At 36.0% G+C, this 26748-nt stretch overlaps 1 protein-coding gene across 9 annotated transcripts in view; it reads left to right on the forward strand.

The window, feature by feature from the left end:
* The window catches only part of cntn4 (contactin 4), a 445220-nt gene that overhangs the window by 409988 nt on the left and 8484 nt on the right, over positions 1–26748 (forward strand). For all 9 annotated transcript variants that reach the window (XM_009302657.4, XM_073953300.1, XM_068221777.2 and 6 more), the window contains 9 exon segments: positions 5479–5654; positions 11133–11253; positions 12660–12818; positions 14189–14338; positions 16789–16859; positions 21572–21806; positions 22042–22157; positions 25898–26084; positions 26157–26269. In XM_009302657.4, the coding sequence (XP_009300932.1) occupies positions 5479–5654; positions 11133–11253; positions 12660–12818; positions 14189–14338; positions 16789–16859; positions 21572–21806; positions 22042–22157; positions 25898–26084; positions 26157–26269 (1328 nt within the window).

The raw sequence follows: 26748 nt of genomic DNA on the forward strand, positions 1-26748 counted from the left end.
CTATTCCCTTTAAGAGTCGGTTGCATCACGCCATGGCACATTTGCTAATTACAACACAGATTTTGTAAGTGGAAAAACTGAACGCTTCAATAGCGCAAAAACAGTTAAACAGACCATCTGCAGCACGAGGATAAAGAGCGAACCTCCTCCATTGGGCCTCTTTACTTTCTCTTTTTCTTTACTTTCATGGATAAGGAAACAGTGTTGTACGCACTTCACTAAAGACATCCATTATTCTACATATTTAATTTAGTTTGTTAAGCAATAATATTTGTTATAAAACTATTTGTAAATTTATTTTTAATTTACAGCAAACAAATTAATGATCAATAATAACGAAGTGAGGTCAAAAAACTGAGTTATATCCAAACACATATCTATTCTTACGCCCAATATGGTCCTAAGCCCATCAGGTGAACAAATCTAAGCTTGTTTTTATTAAAACAAAATAAATATGCATATAATAAATAATACTAATGATACTAATAACATTATACAAAACTAAGTTGACATGATTGATGATGACAGTGGTTTTTATATTTATGTCGAAAATTTTTTAAAAATGTAATATTTTAATCCTTAATTTTTTTTCATTTATAAAGATATTTATATATTGCTGCTCATCCTCTGTGTATTAAATAGTGTGTAAGTGAGTCGCATAACTAACGTGCTCTGTGCTGGACTTTTGCGCAGTCTAGTTTAGATCCTCAAAATAGCAATGCTCCTATTTTTTTAGACCGAAACACCCATGAGTCCACAAAGTAGCACAAATGGATTTACTATTTAAACAAAGTGGCACAAAACAGGAAAATTAGGGTTGCACTGGTCTGAAAATAGCAACAAATCATGCTATACACGTCTTGCGCCTTATTGTGCCGGGAGTACTGTATATATGATAGGGCCCTATATCTTTCCAACACTCCACTGATGTTATGAAGTGAATTTGGTGTAAAAGCCTGTCAGTAAATTTCTTTCATTGTAAACAGGATCAAAATCCATAATTAAATTCTAATATATATATGTATATATATATATATATATATATATATATATATATATATATATATATATATATATATATATATATATATATTTATATATATCTTAACATTTTATTTCACAACACTCACAGTTTGATTATTAAATAAATTGTTTTTTGACATGTCAGCCATCATTTTAGAGTTCATTCCACCTGCTTAAGCTTTGTGACAATATAGAAATCCCAAATGTTGTAATGTAAAAAAAATTAAATCAAATAAAATCAGCTAAGGTGACGCAGTGTCACAGTGGGTAGCGCTCCCACCTCACAGCAAGAAGATCACTGGTTTGAGCCTCGGCTGGGTCAGTTAGCATTGCTGTATGGAGTACAAAGACATGTGGTACAGGTGAATTGGTTAAGCTAAATTGTCCGTAGTGTGTGTGTTTGAATTAGAATGTATGGGTGATTCCCAGAGATGGGTTGCAGCTGGGCATCCGATGCTTAAAAACATATGCTGGATACATTTCGCTGTGGTGACCCTAAATTAATAAAGGGACTAATCCGAAAAGAAAATGAATGAATGAAAATCAGCTAAAGTAGATACATTTCTTAAATTTCTTCCTCATTCTGATGAAACCACATTTAATGACAAACATGGAATTTGAAGTCAGTTAAAAACTGTATCTCAGACGTGCTATTGTTGTACATTAATTTATTCATACTGTAGTTATTCATCACAGAATGATGCCTTTCGCAAACTATATGTTATCATTCATCCCTTATTGTCATCATTATTGTATAACTGTAAAAATCACTATGTATGACGCTGCATAATTTCAAGAGTGCAAACCCACTTTTGAGGTCATTGACGGTGGTTTTCAAGGCTCTTCAGCTAATGTATAGGCTGTTTTTTGTCAGCTTTAATGACAGACAGTAACAGTAACAGGGTATTATGCGGGATGGATATCAGTCAGTTTATGCCAACGAGAGCTGGAGGGCGGCAAGTCTTTTAAATGAGGTTATCTATGCAATCTGTCACAAATGATGATGAAGCAGGGTAATAAGAGGCGTTTTCTCCACTTCTACAACCTCGACAGGAAGACAGCGGCGTCAGCTTTGTCTTGAATGAATTCTCAGGTTTCACTTCAGAGATTTTCCTCCACCGTTCAGGGTTCTGGCTCTGGCCTGAAGTGCAAATTTGTGGATGAACACAGCAGCAGTTCCCTCTACACCCTTGTTCAGGTGCTTTTAATTCATTAGGTGTACAATTGAAGGTATTATTAGCATCTTCTTGGCTTACAGTGGTTTTTTTAAATTGTTTGGCTTAGTCTGATGCTTTTTTAACCCTTGTGTTATGTTGAAACCCTATAGGGCACTTGTTGTGCTCGCTGTCAAAAATAGCAAACCTTGTAAAATTGCTTGTTTTGCAATATTATAACTAGATTTTGAATTTAACAGGTTGTTTGTTTGTTTGTTTGTTTGTTTGTTTGTTTGTTTGTTTGTTTTGTTTTGTTTTACTTTTTGGCCTTTTTAGTTTGGTCAAATACATATTGTTTAAGCTTTTTTGAAACAAGTTAACAAAAAGATTCAGTCTGAAATTCCTGATAATATAGCACAATAAGAAATAGATTATTTTTGACCATGAACAACACAAGTGTAACTTATTAGCATTTTGTACAAAATGCAATTTTCCAAGTTGATTAAATTAGGCTTATTAATACCAATTGAGCATCGTGTCAACACCACAGCCTACCTAAGTATTGTTGCTGGCCATGTTCATCCCTTTATGACCACAGTGTACCCATCTTCAGATGGCTACTTCCAGCAGGATAATGTGCCATGTCATAAAGCAACATCTCAGACTGGTTTCTTGAACATGACAATGAGCTCACTGTACTCAAATGGCCTCCACAGTCACCAGATTTAATCCACTGAGCACCTTTGGGATGTGGTGGATTGAGATATTTGCATCATGGATGTGTAGTCGATGATTTCGTAGCATCTGTGTGATGCTATCATGTCAATGTGGACCAAAATCTATATTTCCAGTACCTTGTTGAATTTATGCCTCAAAGAATTAAGGCAGTTTAAAGGCAAAATAGGGTCCAACACGGTTCTAGTAAGGTGTACCTAATAAAGTGACCGGTGTGTGTATATATATATATATAAGATCGCATACAATCTCATTGTGGCATTTTCTTTAGAGGCCGATCTTTAGGGCAGGATCTTTTCAAAGGTTAACCCTAAGTCATACAAATAACATCATATGAATTACCCACTAATTCACAAATACAATGGTTACATTTTCTTGTAAGTTCTGTCTGAATCTGCCTTGTTTGAAGACCCCAAGCCACTTTCTCACTGTAGAACAAAGGGAGCCGTGGGATTATTCGTCTACTACGAGAGACGGCAAACAATAACATGAGAATGTTACACAGATGAAAGTGCTGGTATAGAAAAAGAGCCACATTATTCAAGCGATCCTCCAACAAGTGGCGTTCCTACAGGAGCCGAGCGGGTAACATTCGCTCTTGTGGGCTTCAAGGCGCCGCTGTTGAATTCTGAATTAAATTGCCAGCCTAAGAGCTGACAGTAGAATACCAGGCAGTGCCGTATTGTCATCCCATTGTGCAAAGCTGACAGACAGTCGGAGAGGGATCTCATCCAAACAATAAAAGAAGCGAGCCTCATCTGACGGCCCCTCATTGTGCTTTTCACAAAACCCATAGCGATGCACCTGTTAGCTTTGCCTTTCCAGTTTGATATCAGTAGAGATGGGAAAGGTTGTTTCATGTGTCGCAGACCTGTAATTCCAGAATCGAATCCTCGCACATAAATTGGAGCTAGTGCTTTCTGCATAAATTTGCTCTCGTCTGGGACATCACCGTGCTTAATTCAGCCCGATGGACACTTCGGCAGAAAACACACAGCGCCCTCATGAGGCGGGATAGTGATTTATGCCACTCTTTGGCTGTGGAAAAACAGGCGTGCTTGCCGTTTTCCCCAGCGAATTGGCACCTGAATGGAACTGAAAGTTGGAAAGAAAGTGAGCTGGGCACCGGGGATGCTGGTGGTGTGTTATCTGTTTTTTCGGAGGAGTACATTCTGGAAGAGCAGATGGGACTTTAGGGGCTTAGCAGAGATCAGACAGTGACACATGGTGGAGCTCAGGGTCCGTTCACAGGTTATTCACCTCTCCGTCCAGTTTCAGAAATGTTGGCCTATAAGCTGTCCGCAGTCTGTCATGGAGCTCTGAACTGTCTGACTTAAACACATGCTCTATAATAATTTATATATATATATATATATATATATATATATATATATATATATATATATATATATATATATATATAAATTGCATTGATTGATTGATTGATTGATTGATTGATTGATTGATTGATTGATTTTTCATGTTGATTATTATTCGCATTGAAATCAATATAGCTGTTTAATGTTTTTCCAAAACCAAACTTTGTTTCAGGATTTTTCATTCATTCATTCATTGTCCTTCAGCTTTGTCCCATTATTTATCAGGGGTCGTCAGAGCGGAATGAACCCCAAGCTTATCCAGCACGTTTTACACTCTCATATTCACACATAGGCCTACACTAAGGCCAATTTAGTTTATTCAATTCACCTATAGTCCATGTTTTTAGGGAAAACCAGAGCACCCGGAGGAAACCCACGCGAACACAGCGAGCCAGCTGGGGCTTGAATCATTGACCTTTTTGCTGTGAGGCAAAAGTGCTAATCACTGAGCCACCGTGCCACTCTTTTCAATTTTGAATGACTATTAAAAATATAAATAATAAATACCACTATAAAAAAATTTTCCTGTCACTTTTGGTTAGTTAAGGACATGTTTGCTGAATAAAAGTGTTGATATTAAATGAATATAAAAATTTAATCTGACCTCCTGACTATCAAATTTTAAATGATAAAATAGATTGATTGAGAAATAGATCCCATAGATTGTGAATCAGGAATGTTTTTACGGTATGATATATTCTTCAACAACTTTTCATGTTGAACATTTTCACAAAAAAAAGTGTTTTTGGTCAATTGAGAAAATAAATCCCAATATTTTACTGTATTTTACAAGACCAACTTAATAAATAATTTCAAACTACTAAAAATGTCAATACGATCACTTTGTTCAAATTTAAAGTTCAACATTCAAATTTGTTTGTTTCCCACAGTTTCCTTAACACAAATCGAAAGCTTGAATAAACAAAAAAACACCAATAAATCTCAATAAAGAGTAACAGTAGCTATACGTTTCCAACCACCTATTTTTATGCGCATTTTGGAAGTGTGCATAAGAAAACACCAAGATGCGCATCAATTTTCAAAAATGTGCATAAAAAAACATATGTGCATAACTGAATCGGACAAACTTTATTCGGTAAAAAAAGATGCGCATAAACTATAGAAACACTTTCACTGAACAAATTCCAGTACGTGTATTAAAAAAGGTTGTGAAATTTGTTTTTCAGAGCCAACGATCATTACCACAGCTCCAAACACACTGGACGTGACGGTCGGCGAAAGCATCATTCTTCCATGTCAGGTGTCATACGACCCCTCGCTGGAGCTGAAGTTTACCTGGTTCTTCAACGAGCAGCTCATTCACTTCGGCAGCCATGGAGGATACTTCGAAAAAGTTGGCGGAGTAAGAACAAAATAACTACAAATATCTCATTCAGTGGCAGTATAAGGGCATGATAAAATGAATAGTTTTAAATTTATATACAGATGATGTCAGAATTATTAGCCCTCCTGAATTATTAGCCCCCCAAGGGTGGAAGGGGGATTCTTCAAGGTGAAGATATACTAAAGTAATCAACTGTGGTTAATTGTAGTGAGTTAGGAACCATCCGATTGGTGAATCATACGTTAGCTAATGCGTGACCAGCTGTGGTCAATCATAAGCACGTGCTCCTCTCAAAATTAGTTTATAAATAAACTTCACATATTAAACAAGAAAAAACCATGAGCTCCATGTTTAAAGCTGCTTTAAATATATTCGCTTGTTAAGTCGTGACGAATCGGTTACGTATTAAATACTGTTTCCAGGTCGCAGCCGTTACTCCTTTGAATTTAGAAAATATTAGTTTATGACCACTTTTAGGCATACCACAGATTAAAGTGAATTTTATATCAAATCTTACTGTACACAACAGTCTCTAGACTTGCTGCAACACAGACACCAACATTTTGACAATTTCTAAACAATGAATCATTTTCTGGCCATCTGATTTTAGGCATGGATACTGTATATATATATTGCGATCACAATTTTCAGAAGTATTATATCACTTTGTAAATGTTTATTATTACTATTTTATGAGTCTCCACATATAGTTTGATATAGCGTTTGGCCCGGAAGCCACTTCGCATGACGTCACACTTAACAAACGGATAAAGAATAAAACAAAATTGCATTAGTATTATTTTACATTATTGTGGTATTTAATTGTTATAATAATAATAATAATGTTGGTTTAGTGTGTGTATTCTGTAAGCAATAGTAGTCATGAAGGAAAAATTCTAATGTTCGGGAGAAAAAGGTATAAATGCTTCACACTTCACACATTTCACACTTATATAGTTCTGGTACTTCACACTCCCTCGTCTTCGACCCAAATGCTAATGTACAATTGAAGTCAGAATTATTAGCCCCCCTGAATTATTAGAGCCCCTGTTTATTCTTTTCACCAATTTCTGATTAATGGAGGGAAGATTGTTTCAGCACATTTCTAAGCATAATAGTTTTAAAAACTTATTTCTAAAAACGCATTTATTTTATCTTTGACATGATAACAGTAAATAATATTTTACTAGATATTTTTCAAGACACTTCTATACAGCTTAAAATAACATTTAAAGGCTTAACTAGGTTAATAAGGTGAACTAGGCAGGTTAGGGTAATTAGGCAAGTTATTGTATAACGATGGTTTGTTCTGTAGACTATCGAAAAAAATTAGCTTAAAGGGGCTAATAAGTTTGTCCCAAAAATGGTTTTAAAAAAATTAATAACTGCTTTTATTCTAGCCGAAATAAAACAAATAAGACTTTCTCCAGAAGAAAAAATATTATCAGACATGCTGTGAAAATTTCCTTGCTCCGTTAAAAATCATTTGGGAAATATTTAAAAAAATCAAAAGGGGGCTAATAATTCTGACTACAACTGTATATAAACAATAATTGTTAACATATTGTACTTTAGGTATTCATATTGAGTGCTTTCAACTGAATTATCAAGGAGGGGGAAAAAATCACATTAATTCTTTCATTAAATTCCACAGTTTTGAGTTTGTGAATTTATGATAAGAGATTTTCCCATTATGTGTGCAGACACTGACAGCCCGTTCTGTATTAATCTAGAGTATAATTAAGCTTCCCACTCAGTGATATGAATTACAGCACTTGTACAGTCACATGCGTTCCTTTTCTTTTCATTAAAAGTTCATGATATTTTTTTTTTCCCCTTTCCATCTTTGGGGGGTTGAAGGGCTGATCGCTTTTCTCTTCGTCTAGTTCATCATGTCATCCGTAGGCGCCCCATCACCAAAGAAACAAGCGCTCAAGATGGAATTGCTCTATTTTAAGTGCAAAAAACTGCCACGCTTATATTATTTAATATGATTACTATGATTTAATATGAGTGATGTGTCCTAATAGCGGCACTTTGAGTGAGGAGTGCAGGGAAAGTATATGCCCTATATAGGGAAGATCTGTTATTCAAGTGATTAATTCTACATCTGACCTTTGCTTAAATCAAGTAAATTATTCACAAAGACAGCTATCAAAATAGTCCAAACATTCAGATTTTTGATTTGCCATAAATTCTGGTACACTTTGTATCTTATTCTGACTAGACAGAGAGCACTATAGATGAAATCTCTTGAATATTGTTAAAAATTATAATAGAAACCTAGGCTCATTAGACATATACATTGGTCAGATGTTTTTCATTCAGTCATTCATTTTCCTCCCTCTATTTCAGAGGTTGCCACAGCGGAATGAACCGCCAACTATTCCTGCATATGTATTACATAGTGGACGCCCTTCCAGCCGCAACACCCATACACGCTTATTCACACACACACACACACACACACACACACACACACACACACACACTCATACACTACGGCCAAATTTATTCAATTTACCTATACCGCATGTCTTTGAACTGAGGGGCAAACCGGAGCACCCAGAGGAAACCCACTCCAACATGGGGGGAGCATGCAGAGTCCACATAAATATGCCAACGGGCCCAACCAGGACTTGAACCAGCAACCTTCTTACTTCAAGGCAACAGTGCTAACCACTGAGCCACCGTGCCACCCAGACTACATTTTTGCAGAACTTCAAATAAGCTGCACCGGGGATGTTTCAATGCATGTTTTAGACAAATCCACTAGAGGACATTTTTGTGAAAATATACCGTAAGGGGCTGATCACACCGAAGGCATTTTTTTGCGTTGAGAGGTGCCTTTTTTTAAATGATAACGGCTGCTAAGGTATTGCGCGCTGCTTATGCGCGCCTCACATTTTAACCTGCCTGCTGCAACTTGCATTTTTAGCCCTTGTGCGCGGTGCGCTTGCAATTGAAAAAATCAACTCTTAAAAGTGAAAAAAGCACGATACGTCACTCATGTCTTTTTCATTTTCCAGTCAACTGAAAGCAGAGGTGGGGTTTCCGTTGAGGCGCCTGCAGTGTTTGTCTTGTCAAGACAACTACGGAGACTTTTGAAGATGGAGGACAGACTTGTGGTTGCTGTTTTGAGTTATCCGGAGCTGTATGACTTCACAAATCTTGAATGTTACAATTTCATAAAATATTAAAATTATATTTATATAAACAGCAACAGTCTCGCACAATACACAGCTGATTCAGTCATTGCCTATAGCGACATCATTTCTTGTCAACAAAAAAGGCAGTGTGGTGCGCCTCTCGTTTTGGGAACATAAATCCATAAATCCATGTTCGCTGTGATCGGCCCCTATGGCTGCATTTACACTGCATGGTTCACTTACCTGTCAACACCCGTTTTTCCAGACAGTCTCCTGTATTTCACACCCATCTCCCAACACCCTGCCGTTTAATAATTTCTATTAAAAAACTACCATTATTTGTATGAAACTGCACTCTCCACCCTTAACCTCCCAGTCAACTTGTAATCCTACTTAACATTTTCCACCCCCAGTGCTCAACTTTGGTACCTCCACCTCCTTGAATGTCACAGACAAATATTGCCGGTTAGATGGATAAAGTGACTCAACTCTGATTTCCAACATGTAAGCAGGAAAAAAAAAGTCACATGTATTCAGATTTACTCAGATCAGATTCAGGGCTTGTTCATATGTGGAAATGAATCCTATATGAATCGGATATGTACCTGCGTGTCTGCAGTGTAAGCAGGTATATCAGATTTTCACCTGTCAATGCGAGTCACACAATATTAAAAACAGAATTGAATTAAGTAAACTCAGACTCTTTCTTTTTGGAACAGAGTCCCGAACCTTAAATCTCATGTACAAGAACAAAAAAAAACTTTTTTTATTTTGATGTAGCACAAGTTAATGCATTTAAGCATGTTAACGAGAGTGAGCGCGAGAACTGTGTAAAAAAACTGTGTAAAAAAATATAAACTATTATAAAACTATTGCATACTCTATTTGACCAAATGGTTAGTTTGGTAAAACTGCATAAATCACACCACATGGACAGGTTAATGTTCAATCACAATTCTACCTCTAAGAAACGTGACCGAATTACAGCACCTGAACACATCATCATATGTCATTGCGATCTCTTCATTTGAGATCGACGATTACGACTGCTGTGGTTATTCCAGTTGCATTATTTTTTTGGTGTTTATCTTTAGGAAATCACTGAAGGCAACAATATCATGTTATCATAACAATCTAATGTGACAATAAACTTGTAACTGTACTGTGCATTTACACCGTGGCCATATTCATCTATGTAAACACACAAAAACAACATTAACATTATAGCAGACACTATAAAAAACTCATTCCCAGCCACTAGACTTGGAGTATTCGAGTGCCATCGAGTGACAGATGTGAAAGTGTGTTGTGGGACTACTATGCAGGAGTTGTTAATATGGATTATAGATAGCAAAATTTAGCGGTTTTTATTTTTGCGAATTACTTTATTTATTTATATTATTTTTTTAACATGACAGTAAAACAGGAAGGTGGTTATGAGTGTATTAAAACATGTGCTTGTTTGTTGTAAAAATACGTAATAATGACAAAAAATACTAATTTGTGGATCTCCTTCCGTGTGCAGGTATGCTGCCGTTGTTGCTGGTATATTATGGAAAATTTTCGTACCCCTTGGTTTCGAGTGTAGTCCTAAAAAATCTCAGTTTGATGGGGTATCTAGCCCTTTCCCTTAGCCCTACGCCTTCAAGCTGAAGAGCACATTTACCCCTTCATGTGAATGTGCGGGTAAATGAAAGGGCTAAGGGGTAGAATTAGAATTGGGCCTAAATACAGGAATGGAGAAAAGAGCACTCTTATTAGTCAGCGACCACTTTTTTTTATTCCAGGTCATTGTGTGTAAATGTAGACATTGAATACGAGTCACTTTTTTAAAGAAGATGTAAGCGAATCATGAACAAATTTGGAGACGGTAACAAAACTGGAATTTGCAATCAAGATCAGTGTAAATGCAGCCCATGCACCCTCTACTGGATTTGCCATCTGAAACGTGCATTAAAACGTACCCGGAGCAATGTATTTTACTTTCTTTTTTTTTTAAATGTAGGTTGAGACATGTATTTCCAATGAGCCTGTGTTGACATTACTCCTATTAGGATTAAGCAGTGACCATTTTATTAAGAAAATTGCATGTTCTCTGGCAGCTGCAAAAAAGAAAAAAGAAAACAAAAAAAAAGAAAAAGAAAGTGTAATCAAATTGCACATCAATCAGTTGAACATTAAGACTGTGAAATGTATCTCAAATAACATATATTAGCACATTCGTTTTAACAGCAATAATACATGCAGTTTTTAACCAACAAAATGTCAAATATATAAATACAATTAAACAAAAACGGAATCTCCTTCCTCTGCCTCTTACCGTGTCTTTGATCTCTCTTTTTTTTAGCAACACTCAGCAGGTGACATCATGATCCGCAACATTCAGCTGAGGCATGCTGGGAAATACACGTGTGCAGTGCAGACCAAGGTGGACAGCAGCTCCATCGCAACTGACCTGATTGTCAGAGGTAATCCTACTGTAAAAGCTACAACACATGGACATATATACATTATAGCTTTGTACTTTGAAATTGACTTTGGTTTATTATTTTTTAAAATAAAATTACAATATTTTAAATAAAGCTAATATGAAATAAAAGTAGAATTGTTTCTATTTCACGTAAAAATAACACTATTATCACCATGTATTCTCACCGACAACTTTATAAGAAACACCTTAATAGTACCAGGTTGGAACCCTTTTTGCCTTCAGAACTGCCTAAATAGTTTGTGGCATAGGTACTAGAAATATTCCTTAGAGATTTTGGTCTATATTGACATGATAGCATCACGCAGTTGCTGCAGATTTGTCAGCGGCACATCCAGCCAAATTTGATGGTCTTCTGCTGCTGTAGCACATCTGCCTCAAGGTTGGACATGTTGTGCGTTCAGAGATGCTCTTCTGCATTCTCGGTTGTAACGAGTGCTTATTTGATTTACTGTTGCCTTTCTGTCAGCTCAAAACAGTCGGACCATTCTCCTCCGAGCTCCCTGGATATTTTCTCTTTTTCAGACCATTCTCTATAAACCCTAGAGTTGTGCGTGAAAATCCAGGTAAATTAGCAGTTTCTGAAATACTCAGACCAGCCCTTCTGGCACCAACATGCCACATTCAAAGTGACTTAAATCAGCTTTCTTCCCCATTCTGATGCTCAATTTGACCTGCAGGAGATTGTCTACATGCCTAAATGCATTGAGTTGCTGCCATGTGATTGACCGATTATATATTTGCGTTAACAAGTAGATGGACAGGTGTACCTAATTAAGTGGCCTGTATATATATATATATATATATATATATATATATATATATATATATATATATATATATATATATATATATATATATATATGCTACATTCACAGTTTCTTGTTTGTACAGCCTTTAGCCTAGATTTATGCTTTCAGTTCAGATGGGCATCTAAAAAAAACGCTGCTAGTATATTAACAACTGTCAGTCAGCACACGAACGGGCAAATTCATCTGAACTACCTTACAGTACCCAGCGCATTTCTTATTTTAGTATCACATGCACATCTCTGCACCACTTGTGTGCATCCCTGAATAATAAATATCTATCATGAAAACTACCTCTCTCGCTGACTGTTTAACAAGCCCTTGAAGCATTGTAAATATTTACCAAATGGAGGAAAGATGTGCTGGTTTTTGCTGCAAAACGTAGCCATAAAAAATGGGACATAATCTAATTAGAGCTTTTAAGTCAGTGAAAACGTGTAGCTCGAACTTAACCAGCTGCACCGATGTGCTTTAAGCGGCAGTTTATATGCAGCCTACAAGCGTGACAGCATGTGTGTGTGTTCTTGTGTGTGTGTGTGTGTATGTTTCTGGTTTGCATGGCTGTCTTGTGTCTCAGGTCCCCCCGGCCCCCCTACCAGCATCCATGTGGAAGAAATCACAGATACCACTGCCACTCTCTCCTGGAGGCCTGGTCCTGATAATCACAGTCCAATTACTGCCTACACCATCCAGGCTAGAACCCCTTTCTCCCTCGGCTGGCAAGCTGTTAGCACAGGTGGGGCTTCTAACCAGCTTTTACTGATCAAAACATTTGCTGCATACTTTCCTTTTTTTCTGTCCCTGTGTTTTTTGCCTCTCATAATATAACACTGAGATTTTCATCTTGTGCTTTATTTGCTTGTTTTTATTTTTATTTTATTTTTTTATGTCTTGCTAAATTGGCAATGGGAATAAGCTGGTATTGGGGAACGGCAGTTTGTATTTTGAAGCAGCCATCTGAAAGGAGATTTTTATATAGTAAAATGTTGAACAATGATAGTGAAGGGTATCCTTGGGCTGCCAAGCTCCAGAGAATGTCTTATAGCATCACAGAAGTACAATAACATTGCTGAGTTTTAAAGGTGTGAAAATTAATCAATATAATCATCATCATGACCATCATCATTTTCCTATTGCGTTATTTTTAAATCTTTACAGACTACATGGATGGATGGATGGATGGATGAATGAGAGGAAAGATTGATTCATGAAGAGATGGATGGAGGGAGGGAGAGAAGGATAAACAATGGATGGATGGATGGATGGATGGATGGATTGTAAAAAATATATGGATGATTGATTGATTGATTGATTGATTGGTTGGTTGGTTGATTGATTGATTGATTGATTGATTGATTGATTGATTGATTGATTGATTGATTGATTGATTGATTGATTGATTGATTGATTGATTGATTGAGTTAGGCATAAGCAATGGACAGATGGAGGGATGAATGGATGGACAGATAGATGGACTGTCAGATGGATGGATGGATGGATGGACTGCCAGATGGATGAATGAATGAACGGGTGGATGGATGAACAGGTGGATGGATGAACGGGTGGATGGATGAACGATTGGATAAGTTGAATGACACAGAGATAGATGGATGGAGGTAAAGAAGGAGGGATAAACGATGGATGGATGGATGGATGGATGGATGGATGGATGGATGGATAAAGAATGGATGGACAGACAGACTGATAGACTGTCAAATAGATAAATTGATGGCATGACTGACGGAAAGATTGACAAAATCAAATTTATACATTTTATTTTGTTATTGTACACTCTGATCAAACAAAAACACCATCTGTGTAATACAATATAACACAATATATCATAAATAAGCTGCAATACATCTCGTGACCCCTTTACTCTAGATTGTACAGTATAATTTGAACTGTAGGCTGTTATTTTTATCTCTGCTTTCACAGCACCTGTCGATAAGCTTGTTTTTTTGTGTCTTACCTCTGGATTCTGTTATCTCAGTGAGCTGAAGAAAGCGCCGCTGTGCGTCTTGTTTTGTGTGTGTGAGCGGGGGGGCTTCGCAGGCTCACGGGGGGCTTCGTCTCACAGTATGTGTGTGTTTTGCTTTGTTCCAGTGCCAGAGGTGGTGGGGGGCTCACATCTCACTGCTACAGTAATTGAGCTCAACCCCTGGGTGGAGTACGAGTTCAGAGTGTTGGCAAGCAATGCAGTGGGCACAGGAGAGCCCAGCAAACCCTCCAAGAAAGCCCGGACCAAAGACACAGGTGAGGAAAAGACACACGCCATAGTCTGCAGGAGGCTCTTTCAATTAGCATCCTGCAGTGTGTGGCGTTATCTTTTTTGATGGTCTTTGACGAACCGACCAGATTTAAAGGAGGCCACTTTTGACTTCAGCCTGTAAGCAAACACCCTGAAGAGAGCGTAGCTGAATGCACTTTAGCAACATCGTGAGCTCATTTTGCATGGGCACTCACATTTATTGAGAAGTTCTGTTATGCATGCTGTTCTATGTACTGAAATAAATGAAATGATTAATGGACTAAATTAAGTATTTGAACTATCTGAAAATAATTTGAAATACTAGTGAAAAATGTCAGTGCAGTGGTTAGCGCACCAACAAATGATGCGAAAGCAGAGTTCGAATCCTGGCTCATCGACCTTTCCCAATCCTAACTCCTTCTCTCTAAAACTTCACTTCCTCTCAACCTACTGCCCTGACAAATGAAAGCAAAAATGTCAAAAAATAAATCTTTAAATAAAAAAAAAATAGTGAAAATAAAAAATAGCAAACAATGCCAATACCCTAATGGTTAAGTGCGCCAACATAGTACCATGGTCTTCTTGTTGACCTGTGTTCGATTCTCACCTCAAGGTCCAATGCCGATCCTTCCCCTCTCTCTGCTCCCAATGCTTTCCTACCTGTCCTCTAGTATTCTATCAAAATAAGAGGTGAGAAACCCTTAAAAAATAAATATAAAATCATAGTAAAATGCTAAATATTATTGCAATATAAATATTTTCAAATAACTTTTCTTGTCATCTCAACTTACGTCAATCCAACTGATAAAAATATTAATTTATAATATGTGTGTAAACTGTATGTATATATATATATATATATATATATATATATATATATATATATATATATATATATATATATATATATATATATATATATATATATATATTTATATATATTTATATATATATATATATATTACTTTTAAAAAAAATTGAAACCTGATTAACTTATTAAATTAAGTTAAAGCCACATAAAAATATGGGTTGTCTTGACAATAGTTTTTGTAGAGTGTGTATATACTAATATACACTTCTTATATATATATATATATATATGTTTCACACACAACCAAGTTTTGTGGGCGCAAATGTTTTGTTGATGCCAGAGGTCAGAGAAAAATAGCCAGACTGGTTCGAGCTGATAGAAAGGCAACAGTAACTCAAATAATTACTCGTTACAATTGAGGCATACAGAAGAGCATCTCTGAATGCACAACAATTCAAACATTGAGGCGGATGGGCTACAGCAGCAGAAGACCACGTTGGGTGCCACTCCTGTCAGCTAAGAACAGGAAACTGAGGCTATAATTCACACAGGCTCACAAAAATTGGACAATAGAAGATTGGAAAAATGTTGTCTGGTCTGACAAGTCTCGGTCTCTGCTGTGACATTCAGATGGTAGGGTCAGAATTTGGTGTCACCAACACGAAAGCATGGTTCCATCCTGCCTTGTATCAATGGTTCAGGCTGGTGGGGGTGTAAAAGAGTGGTGGATATTTTCTTGGCACACTTTGGGCTCATTAGTACCAATTGAGCATTGTGCCAATGCCACAGCCTACCTGAGTATTGTTGCTGACCATGTTCATCCCTCTATGACCAAAGTGTACCCATCTTCTGATGGCTATTTCCAGCTGGATAACGTGTCTGTCATAAAGCACGAATCATTTCAGACTGGTTTCTTCAACATGACAATGAGTTCACTGTACTCAAATGGCCTCCACAGTCACCAGAACTCAATTCTGGTCCTTCTCTGAAGGTCTAATTATTTAAAAAAGAAAAAGCCCAAGTGCAGGATTACAAAGACTTGAAATTGTTTTCGAAAACTTTACAAACTATTTTAATAACAGAATTTTTTGTCTTTGTCATGATGACAGTAATAATATTTTACTCATACTTACTCATAATTATTATTTTACTTGTTAGATATTCATATTTGGCTTAAAGTGCCATTTAGATGTGTAATTAGGTTAACTAGGCAAGTTAGGTTAATTAGGCACATCATTGGACAACAATTGTTTGTTCTTTAGAAAAAAGAACATATTTCTTAAGGGGGCAAATACTATTGACCTAAAAAGTATTCAAAAAATAATTAAATGCTTTTATAGATGCTTTTAATAAAGAAATGACATTTCCAGATGGTAAAAATATATATATTATAGGAAATACTATGAAGCTTTCCTTTTGCTCTGTTAAACATCACTAAGAAAATATTTGAAAATGAAGAAAAAATCAACAGTTAAACATTTAAATAACACAAGTAAACAGTTCAAAAGAAAACAATGAGCAGCATCTAAAAATACACATGCAATAAAAACCTTCTTTAGATCAAACATCGTTGAATCGTCAAATCCTACGTCAGAACAGCAGTCTTCAATGACCAGAGCTGAGTAAATCTTTTCCTTCCTCCAGTTCCCAAGGTCACGCCAGCCAACGTGAGCGGAGGAGGTGGCAGTCGATCAGAGTTAGTCATCACTTGGGAGGTAAGATGGCCAGTGTGTGTGTGTGTGTGTGCGTATGTGTGTGTGTGTGTGTTTCTCTCCCTTACCGAGTCTTTTGTACACAGTCTCCTTTTGCAAGCTGGCTAGACACCATTGTTCCCTTTATGTGAGGTTTTCATTAATCATGGTAAAGCGGATACACATAACACTTCATTTTCTGTAAGAGCTGCGTGGCAATAACTGCCGCTGTCATACAGGAGAAGCAGCAGAGATAATTAAATGGAGTTACCCTCGAATTTTTGCCGAGGAACTTTTCAAAGATGATGTTCTCTCTCGCTGTATCTGCTTTCATGAGACGAGTGCTATTGTTCAGGTTTGAGAGTCAGCTGGTGTTATTATCTATCGAGGTGGAAGTTTGTCACAGGGAACTGGAAACTTCAGTCTAAGACTCTCATTGTGTTGTCTTTGAAATAAAAAAAAATGACGAATGGCACAGAACGCGAAATCTTTTATTGGAAAGAATCTCATGTCTTCTTCTACTTCAGATCCACCACCGCGTTCTTCAGATGCTAGAAGTGCTGGTGGGTTTTACTGTACAAAATCTAGTGTATTTGAATCTTTTCTCAAGCGTAGAACTAATAAATAGAGCAGTGCGATTAATCGTTAAAAAGATCATGATCTCAATCTCACATGTTTATTCAACCTCACAGTGGGCATTCAGATCTGTGTTGGAGAGAATTTATCATGTAAAGTTAGGAAACAGCTTCAGTCTGCTTTCTATTAAAATGCAGTATCGCTATTTCTGTGAACAATCTTTTAGGGCCCTATTATACACCCGATGCAATAAGCCGCAAGACGTGTTTGGCGGGATTTGTTGCTATTTTCAGACCAGCACAACACTAATTTTCATGTTTTGCGCCATGTTGTCTAATTAACAAATCCATCTGAGCCACTTTGTGGACTCATGGGTGTTCCGGTCGAAAAAAGAGGTGTGTTAAGGCGTATTGTTGGCATATTGTATAGATTGCGTTGTTGACCAGCTAAAAGCTGGTCTAAAGTCCAGCATAGAGCGCATTAGTTATGCACCTGTGCACATCCAAACTTACACACAGGATATACAGCACTATTTTCTACATAAATATAAAAACCACTGCCTCCATGATTTCTTCATGTGGAGGGGCTTTTTTCAGATTATTCATGACAATTTTCATTTGTATAATGTTATTATTATTTATTAAAAGCATCTTTTTATTTGTTTTAGTAAAAAAAAAAAAAGTTTAGATTTGTCCACATGTCGGGTTTTGGAGACATCTGCATCCTCATAGGGCATAAGAATAGGATGTGTGTTTGGATATGTTGTCTTTTTATTTTATATATGTGTTTTTTTGACCACACTTCATTATTATTGTTTATTTATTTGTTTGCTGGAAATAAGAAATGAATTAAGAAATAGTTTCGAAACAAATCTTTGCACTTAACAAATTTAATTAAATATGTAGGCTAATGGATGTCTTCAGTGGAGTGAGTTTTCACCCTTTCCTTACTCAACGAAAGTAAAGGAGTAAAGTAAAGAGTAAAGGTAAAATAAAAAGGCTGAATGGAGGAGGCTCATTTCACAGGAGGGCTAATAATTTTGCCTTCAACTAAATTTTAAATTAAGTATGATTACATTTCTGTAGTTTAAATCACACACACACACACATACACACACACAAACAATAAAATAAACACCTCTTCAAATTGCTATCAAACAAAATAAACATATAATATCTCATATACTGCATTAGCTTGATAATTACACTACTAGACTTGAAATCAGTTTGAAATCAGTCAACAGCAATAACTCTTCTGCTCCACATCAGCCACATATGAGCTTTAATTTCAGTCCTATGACAATCGTAGAAGGCAGCTGCCAGTGTAGGTTCTATCCCAAGGTTTTGGACACCCATCCTATTAGTTTTGGTCCCTCCGTGGCCAATTGTTCTTTTCACAGCAGACACTGGAGCGTGCGCTTGATTACAGGTGCATTTTTATTCAGCCATTAAGCTCTCCTGCCCAAGTGTGCGAGCGTGAAAACATCATCTCTCCTCCTCCTCGGAGTCTCACAGACTAATGGATGCTATTTTCTGGTGGTCTCAGCGTTACCGCACCGCATTATGGCATGGTCAGTGGCAGACCGATACTTCAAACAAACAAAAAAAGCCACCATGATATCATTACCTGGCAAAGCGATTTTCTGGGAGATGGAGAATCCCTGTCTGCTGAAGAGGTCTGGGTGACAGCTATAGCACTGCAGAGATTAACGTCAACACTCCGTCTGATGTCTGGCAGATGTCAGCAAAGTCACACGCCTGTCGCCTGAGAGCCAAAACATCACAGCCTCAAGGGTTTAAGCAGAGACACCAGCATTAAAGAGAGAGTTCAACTAAAAAATGAATATTGTTGCAACTAATGTCGTTACAAACCTTTATGGGATTCTTTTTTTTTTTCTCCAATGAAACAGAAGATATTTTGAGGAATGTTGAAACCACTAGTAGCCACTGACATCCAAAAGAGCATATCTAACATAATTATGAGACATAATTTGTAAAATGTATCAAATTTGCATTGATAAACCATAGCAGCAAGAATAAATCTGTCACATTTTCTGAACATTAATGGGCACCAATTTTACCCCTTTTTCAAGATTCAAGAGATGTGTTTTGTCTCCAGAATGTGTCTTTAAAGTTTCAGCTCAAAACACCCATCAGATTATTTATTATACCTTTTAGAATGTTGGCTTTCTTTGCTCTGAACACACTGTAGCCGTTTTTGTTGCCTGTGTGCCTCAATCTCCGTCTCTGCTGCATCAGATAACAGAAAGACATGAAGGAAGCAGATCTGACTTAATGTTAGTAAGAAATACTACACTAAGAACAATGTCGTTACAAAGTTCACACACACACACACAGACACGCACAGCGCGCGTGTTTAACTTTGCACTGTTTTTGCACAGCATATGTGACAAGATACACCTTAATATCCACTGATGTATAGATATCTTTTATGCTAATTTACTAAATTAACCTGATTTATTGTCCACAAATCGGGATTGAAGCGTCTTCTTTTATACTTATTCTGACATGCGGCTGTGGGGATGAAGTAAAGATAAAGTAAATCACTGTGATTAATTACAAACATGCTCTGTTTTTAAAAAACCTTTTAAACTTGTAAATCTCATTCTTGAACACATTTGATGATGGTTGATGATCACAGAAAGCTCAACAGATCTTTTAATCCCAGTTGCTTTGCGCACTTCCTGTTTTGTTGATATGATCATACGTGTTACTACGGAGACATGTTAATACACTACTGTCAATCAATTCAGTGGGCGGGGAAACCACAATCCTACGTCACGTTGCAGTGGGACTCAAAATGGGAGGGATTTTGGCTCCTATTTTAACGTCAGTTCATTTTAAAAAAGAAACTTATTGTCTTTATACCCCCCAATATAACTGTGGACACACTATATCTACACACAGTTCTGTCCAAACAGCTTACAAAAAGGGAATTTTCATCATAGGTGCCCTTTAATAAAATTACAATTTCTATTTTTGTACGTTTTCATGTTTGCTTTGATTTGTTTGAGATCTGTTTCAGGTTATCAGGGTTTAAACATATATTGTGTTTTTCTTATGTCATTTGCAGTCTCAAAAACAAAACTTTAAAAATTATTATTATTATTATAAAAAAAAGGATAACTAATAATACCTTAATTAAAAGGCTGACCTTTAGGACCTTGATTTTTTTTTTTTTTTTTTTTTTTTTTTTGCTGGTCAAATACCATAAGTTGGTAATAATAATACATTTTATTTTAGTTTAGTTTAATTAATTTATGTATTTATTTACAATTGAAGTCAGAATTATTAGGTACCCTGAATTATTAGACCCCGTTTATTTTTTCCCCAATTTCTGTTTAACAGATAAGATTTTTTCAACATATTTCTAAACATAATAGTTTTAATAGCTCATCTCAAAAAACTGATTTATTTTATCTTTGCCATGATGACAGTAAATAATATTTTACTAGATATTTTTTTCAAGACACTTCTATTCGGCTTAAAGGGACGTTTAAAGGTTTAATTAGGTTAATCAGGTTACCTAGGCTGGTTAGGGTAATTAAGCAAGTTATTGTATAACGATGGTTTGTTCTGTAAAAGTTCAAATATATATATATAGCTTAAAAGGGCTAATAATTTTGACCTTAAAAAGCTTTTTGAAAAATTTAAAACTGCTTTCATTCTTGCTGAAATAAAAAAACAAGACTTTCCTCAAAAGAAAAAATAATATCAGACATACTGCGAAAATGTCCTTGCTCTGTTAAACATCATTTGGGAAATACTTAAAAAAGAAAAAATATATTTAAAGGAGGGCTAATATTTCTGACTTCAACTGTATGTATTTATATTTCTTTTTTTTAATAACAATTCACACAGAAGATAGACTGATTTTGCTATGTGCATAAATTGTAATAACTAAAATATTAAAGATTATACATGCATTAAAAGTGGGGAAAATTAAGCATTTTTATCTATGTCATCCCTGCTGTGAACAGCCTTCAAACCATAACGTTTGATGAATATTTTAGCATTATCATGGTTCATGCCATATAAAGAGTGTTCAAAGATAATATATCAGACTTGATGTTATAATAAAGGCTATCATTTGTACTGTGGATATATGTGTGTAATGTGTGTGTGTAATGTGTGTTTCAGCCTGTTCCTGAAGAGCTCCAGAATGGAGCAGGCTTTGGTTACGTCGTTGCTTTCCGGCCCTTTGGCTCCACCGGGTGGATGCAGGCGGCAGTTCCCTCTCCTGAAGCCTCCAAATACGTGTTCAAAAACGAGACCATCTTACCCTTCTCTCCGTTCCAAGTCAAAGTCGGGGTGTACAATAACAAGGGGGAAGGACCTTTTGGACCGGTGATCACCATCTACTCTGCTGAGGAGGGTCAGTCTTATTAACAGCCGCAACACACAAATTAAAGTCCAGTGTACCTTTTGACATTTCACTCTGCGACGCTTAGCAGGCAGTTAATAGAAGCCAAGTTAACTGAAGTGTGTTGTGCCAGAGCCCATTAATCATGGCTAGCCTTGGTTTTTTTTTTCCAAAACAAAAAGTCAGACTTTCAAGATGTTTGTTGAAAAAAACGGGTCTAATCGAAGATTTTCTTCTTGGAATTCAGAGCCTGGACGAGCACCCAGTCGACTCAGAGCCAAGAGTCTTTCAGCGTCTGACGTTGAGGTGTCCTGGAAAGCCCTGCCCTGGAGCACCAGCAAAAAGCGTGTTCTCGGATACGAGGTAAATTATACACTTTTACATTAACATTTAGTCATTTAGCAGGCGCTTTTGTCCAAAGCGACATACAATTGTGGAGGTATTCAGCAATTTAATACACACAAGAAGTAATAATTACACACATTAATTGTTTGGGCTTAGAGAATTTAGTGCTTGAGTAAGGATGAGGAATGTTTTTTTTTTGTTGTTTTTTTTTTGAGGCATAGAAAAAAGAACTCTATGTTCATTAAACTAATAATTTTGTTTACTTAAGATTTCTTTTTCAAAACTGAAATTAAAGTTGAGTCAGAGTTAATACAATTTTTAAACATTTTTCTTTCAATTATACTTCAATGAACTTGGCAGCATTACTCACAATTTCTTAAAAACTGGTAATATATAATTAATAGTTTTTTATTACTGAACTATTTAATTTACCCCTAAATCAATTATTTTGTGAAATTAACACTTAATAGCTTACAATGTTTCATTTTAAAAACTAATTAAAAATAATCAATGAAGACTTTTATTTATAAATTGTTGGTTGCATATATAAATGTGTATAAACACATTTTAAATGTATTTCAAAATATGCCAACATACAAGTTTGTTTGTAAGTGTTTTATAATACTTTTATTTAACAAAGACATATTAAATCAGATCAATACTGGCTATAGTGACATTTAAGGGATAAATGGGACATTTAACAGCTATTCTGTTATCATTTACTATTATTATGCTATCAGTTACTTACTATTAGTCACAAACCGGTTTATTTCCTTTTTTCTGGAAATACTGAAAACATGTAACCATTGACTTCAATAGTTTTTGTTTTACCTATTAAAAAGTCTGTGGTCACCCGTGGTTTACTACATTCTGCAAAATATCTTTTTTTGTGTTGACAGAAAAATGAAACTCTTAATAGGTTAGGAACAACTTGAGGATGAGTAAATGGTGTGTAAATTTCATTTTTGGGTGAACTCTCCCTTTAAGATTTCTATTTCATATTTTAAACTTTTGTTAAACACTGTAAAACATCTTACTGCTTTAAATTCTTCAGTTGACTTTAATTAAATGTTCTAGTCATCTCAACTTACAATAGTTAAACTGACTAATGTCCATGAAGTTAAACTTATTAACTATTCAAATAAGTTAAAGTAACATTAAAAAAAAACCTCTGTTGTCGTTTTTAGTGTATTTCTAAACTAATCTCCACAAAAAAACACAACTTTTAATAGTTTCTCAACACAAACACATTCAACATTTATGAAGATAAAAAAAAAATATCTCACCAGCAAATCATCTCATCACAACCATTTCTGAAGAATCACGTGACACTGTAGACTGAGGTATTGTGCAGTTAAACAGATTATTTTACAGAGAGTGTAATAATATAAACCCCACTTCATAGAAACAGTAACACTTATAAACTCACAATTTATAAACAGTAGTGTACATGAGCAGTTATAATATTATGTAACATACTTAAAGGTGCAGTAGGTGATTTCCACAATGCTAACAGCTTAGCATAAATCTCTGAATCACAGTCCCTCCTCTGCCATCCAGAGCCACGCCTCCTGAAACAGGAACACGCGCACCTTAAAGATGACAGCAAAAGAACCCTCTGTTAAAAGCGACTAGTGCTTGTACGGCGGCGTGCAGAAATTACACTCATTACTAAGCCAAACTGACATGCTATTTCAAAGCGAATATTTAGAGTTGCATGGTAAACAATATAGGGAGAGACTAGGCGGAATAATTATTTACTTGTGTTTTGTTGTTAAACTAATTAAAATCTACATTATCGATGCTGTAAAACAGGGCTATTAAATGAGTTTGTCATTGGGGCTGGTTCATGAAAAGCATCCCAAACGAAGGGCCGGAGAGATATGACTTGCTATATGAATGATAACACAACATAATATATGCTGTATTTTTGCTCTTTAAGAGACCCACGTTGGCTTTTTCTGCTTTAAAATGCTAATATATTGTATTTTGAAACTGCAAATAGTGCTTGTGCGCGCATATTGTCATATATTCTTACATTAGATAACATTAAATAACAAACTTGCAAGCTGAAAAGACGTAATATGGGAACGGCCGCTGCTGTAGTTATTCCAATGTACGTGCGTATTAGCCTCGGTGTGCATACTTGGAACTTTAAACTATCGCACAGTTGGCTTGGCAACTTGGCATAACCTAGTTTAATTGCAGCAGTTTCGTTTCATTCTGTCCAAAAAAAATGCAAAAAACTTCATAACTGAACTAAATTTATTTTTGATGTCTTGGTCACACTGTTTGAAGGGCCAGAACAATTTGCCTCGGGGGCCGGGTTCGACTCGCTAGCCGCCAATTGAATAGCCCTGCTGTAAAAGGTTCCTTATGAAACTGAAAATAGTCTTATCAATCTTTCACCAGAAGATTTTAGTGGCTAAGCAACACTTCTGTGAAGATGTAACCCATTTGTAACAACAACATCTAACGTTACATCAGCTTTGCGTGAAGCTAAAATAGTTTTAAAACAGAACATTACCAAGAGAAATCCTTGAGCCATGGTGTCATACTTTCTCTAGCGTGCAAAAGTAACTCCAATATTGATTGAGGTTTTTAAAAAGTTTTGATTCAGCATGTGTTTGCCGATCACGCGCCCTCATGCTCTCTCTCCCTCTCTCTCTCTTGCTTGAATGCGCAGCACGTCTATGCACAAACATCGGTCAGCGGAGCTGCGTACAAACGGCTGCACAGTTGTTCAAATCTGCATTTGCTGACAGACAGTTTGAGCTACTTATCGGAATTATGAGAGATGGCGGCCCGACTTTATTTAATTGGATGAACATTTTTTTGTTTTATGTCTTACCCAATATATAAAAATACATATAAAACACATTTAGATCATTTACTTTAATCATTACTATTGGAATGTGAAGAGACTTTCAACTACAAAATATGTTTCTGAAGACAATCACCTTTAATAGGAGCCCAGTACACACTAAAGAATTATGTTTGTTATTTGTCCAGACTACTTATGTAAAATGAGTTAAAACAACACAATTATTGAGTTTTTTTTTTTAATTATTCATGTTCAATCCACTTAAATTTGCAAAAACTAGTGAGTTACCTTAATTCCCTAATGTTGACCCAACACAATTGAATAGTGTGGAACTCAAGTTACACTGTAAAAAGGCTGGGTTCCACATTATTTCTTCATGTTGTTTCAACACAAACTGATTAAGTTATCTCTATTTCGTTTTAACAAATGTACTGTTAGAGGATTCAAAATAAAATGATTAGGTTGTCCCAAAAACAACTTAAGAGTTCTTCAAACTAAGTAGTTTGAACAAGCAGGAAAATTGATATTTTGAGTGTACTATTGTTAGTCATTTTTTATTTTTTGTAAGTTGTTTAGCCAAATCATCAGTAAGGATCAAGTAATGCACAGAGACCTTTTTTGTCCTTTGCTAACAGTTGTGGAATAAAATACAAATTAGGTGTGTGCATCATCCATCTCTGACTCTTGGACCGGGACTGTCCAGAGACTCGGGGAGGGAAAAGCAGAATCCGTCAAGCTGACAGTTTCGCCAAACGCTGCATGCGATGATTGTGCCTATACGACAGATTCATTTCAATACTGCCACACTCCAGTGCTTGAGTAACCAGAGCTGCAGAAGATTATGAACGAACGCTTTATTCCACTGCTTTTAAATGATATCGCAATAAAGTTTATGAAAGTTTAATGCTGAGTGCTTCTCTGTTTTTCTCCACAGTTGAGATACTGGGAGAAGAATGAGAAGGAAGATGCGTCTAGCGTTCTGAGGACAGTTGGAAACCGAACGCTGGCTATTATTCAGGGCTTAAAAGGAAGTAGCACTTATTATATAACGGTGAGAGCCTACAACACAGCAGGAACAGGCCCACCGAGTCCAGTGGTCAACATTACTACCAAAAAGCCTCGTAAGTGTGCCTAAAAGTTTAATGGTTATTAGGTTTTATTAGATTATTGTCTGATTGTGTGTTTTTATTCAGCTCCCAGCCAGCCGCCATCAAAAGTCATGTGGAATACATCCAACTCTAAAATTATCCTGAACTGGGAACAGGTGAAGCCACTGGAAAATGAATCAGAGGTTATGGGATATAAGGTAAGCCAAGTGACTTTGTAAAACTCTTTCTGTATTTAGAATGTGTAATGTGTCATAATATCTGTTTAATAGAGACTGTATGACTTTCATTACACTAGACCATAACACCAATCTTTGTTGCATGTGTATTTTTTGGCAATAGCAAAGAAACAAAATGTTATATGGGTCAAAATTATTGATTTTTTTAATGCCAAAAATCATTAGAATATTAAGATACATTTTTCTGTATTTTGTAAATATTTTTACAGTAAATGTACTGTATATAAAACTCAATTGTAGTAATGTGCACAGTTAAGAACTTAATTTAACAACTTTAAAGATGATTTCATCCAAACTTTTTTTTAACCGTCAGATTTCAGATTTTCCAATATCCCTTGGTGGAAAGCTTATTTATTCAGCTAGTGGATAATGTATATATTTACACAAAAAAAGATGTTTGTGTTCCAGGGTAACATTTAATAAATGAAAATCTAGCATCT

This window comes from Danio rerio, chromosome 6, assembly GCF_049306965.1.
Source record: "Danio rerio strain Tuebingen ecotype United States chromosome 6, GRCz12tu, whole genome shotgun sequence".
Taxonomy (NCBI): Eukaryota; Metazoa; Chordata; class Actinopteri; order Cypriniformes; family Danionidae; genus Danio; species Danio rerio.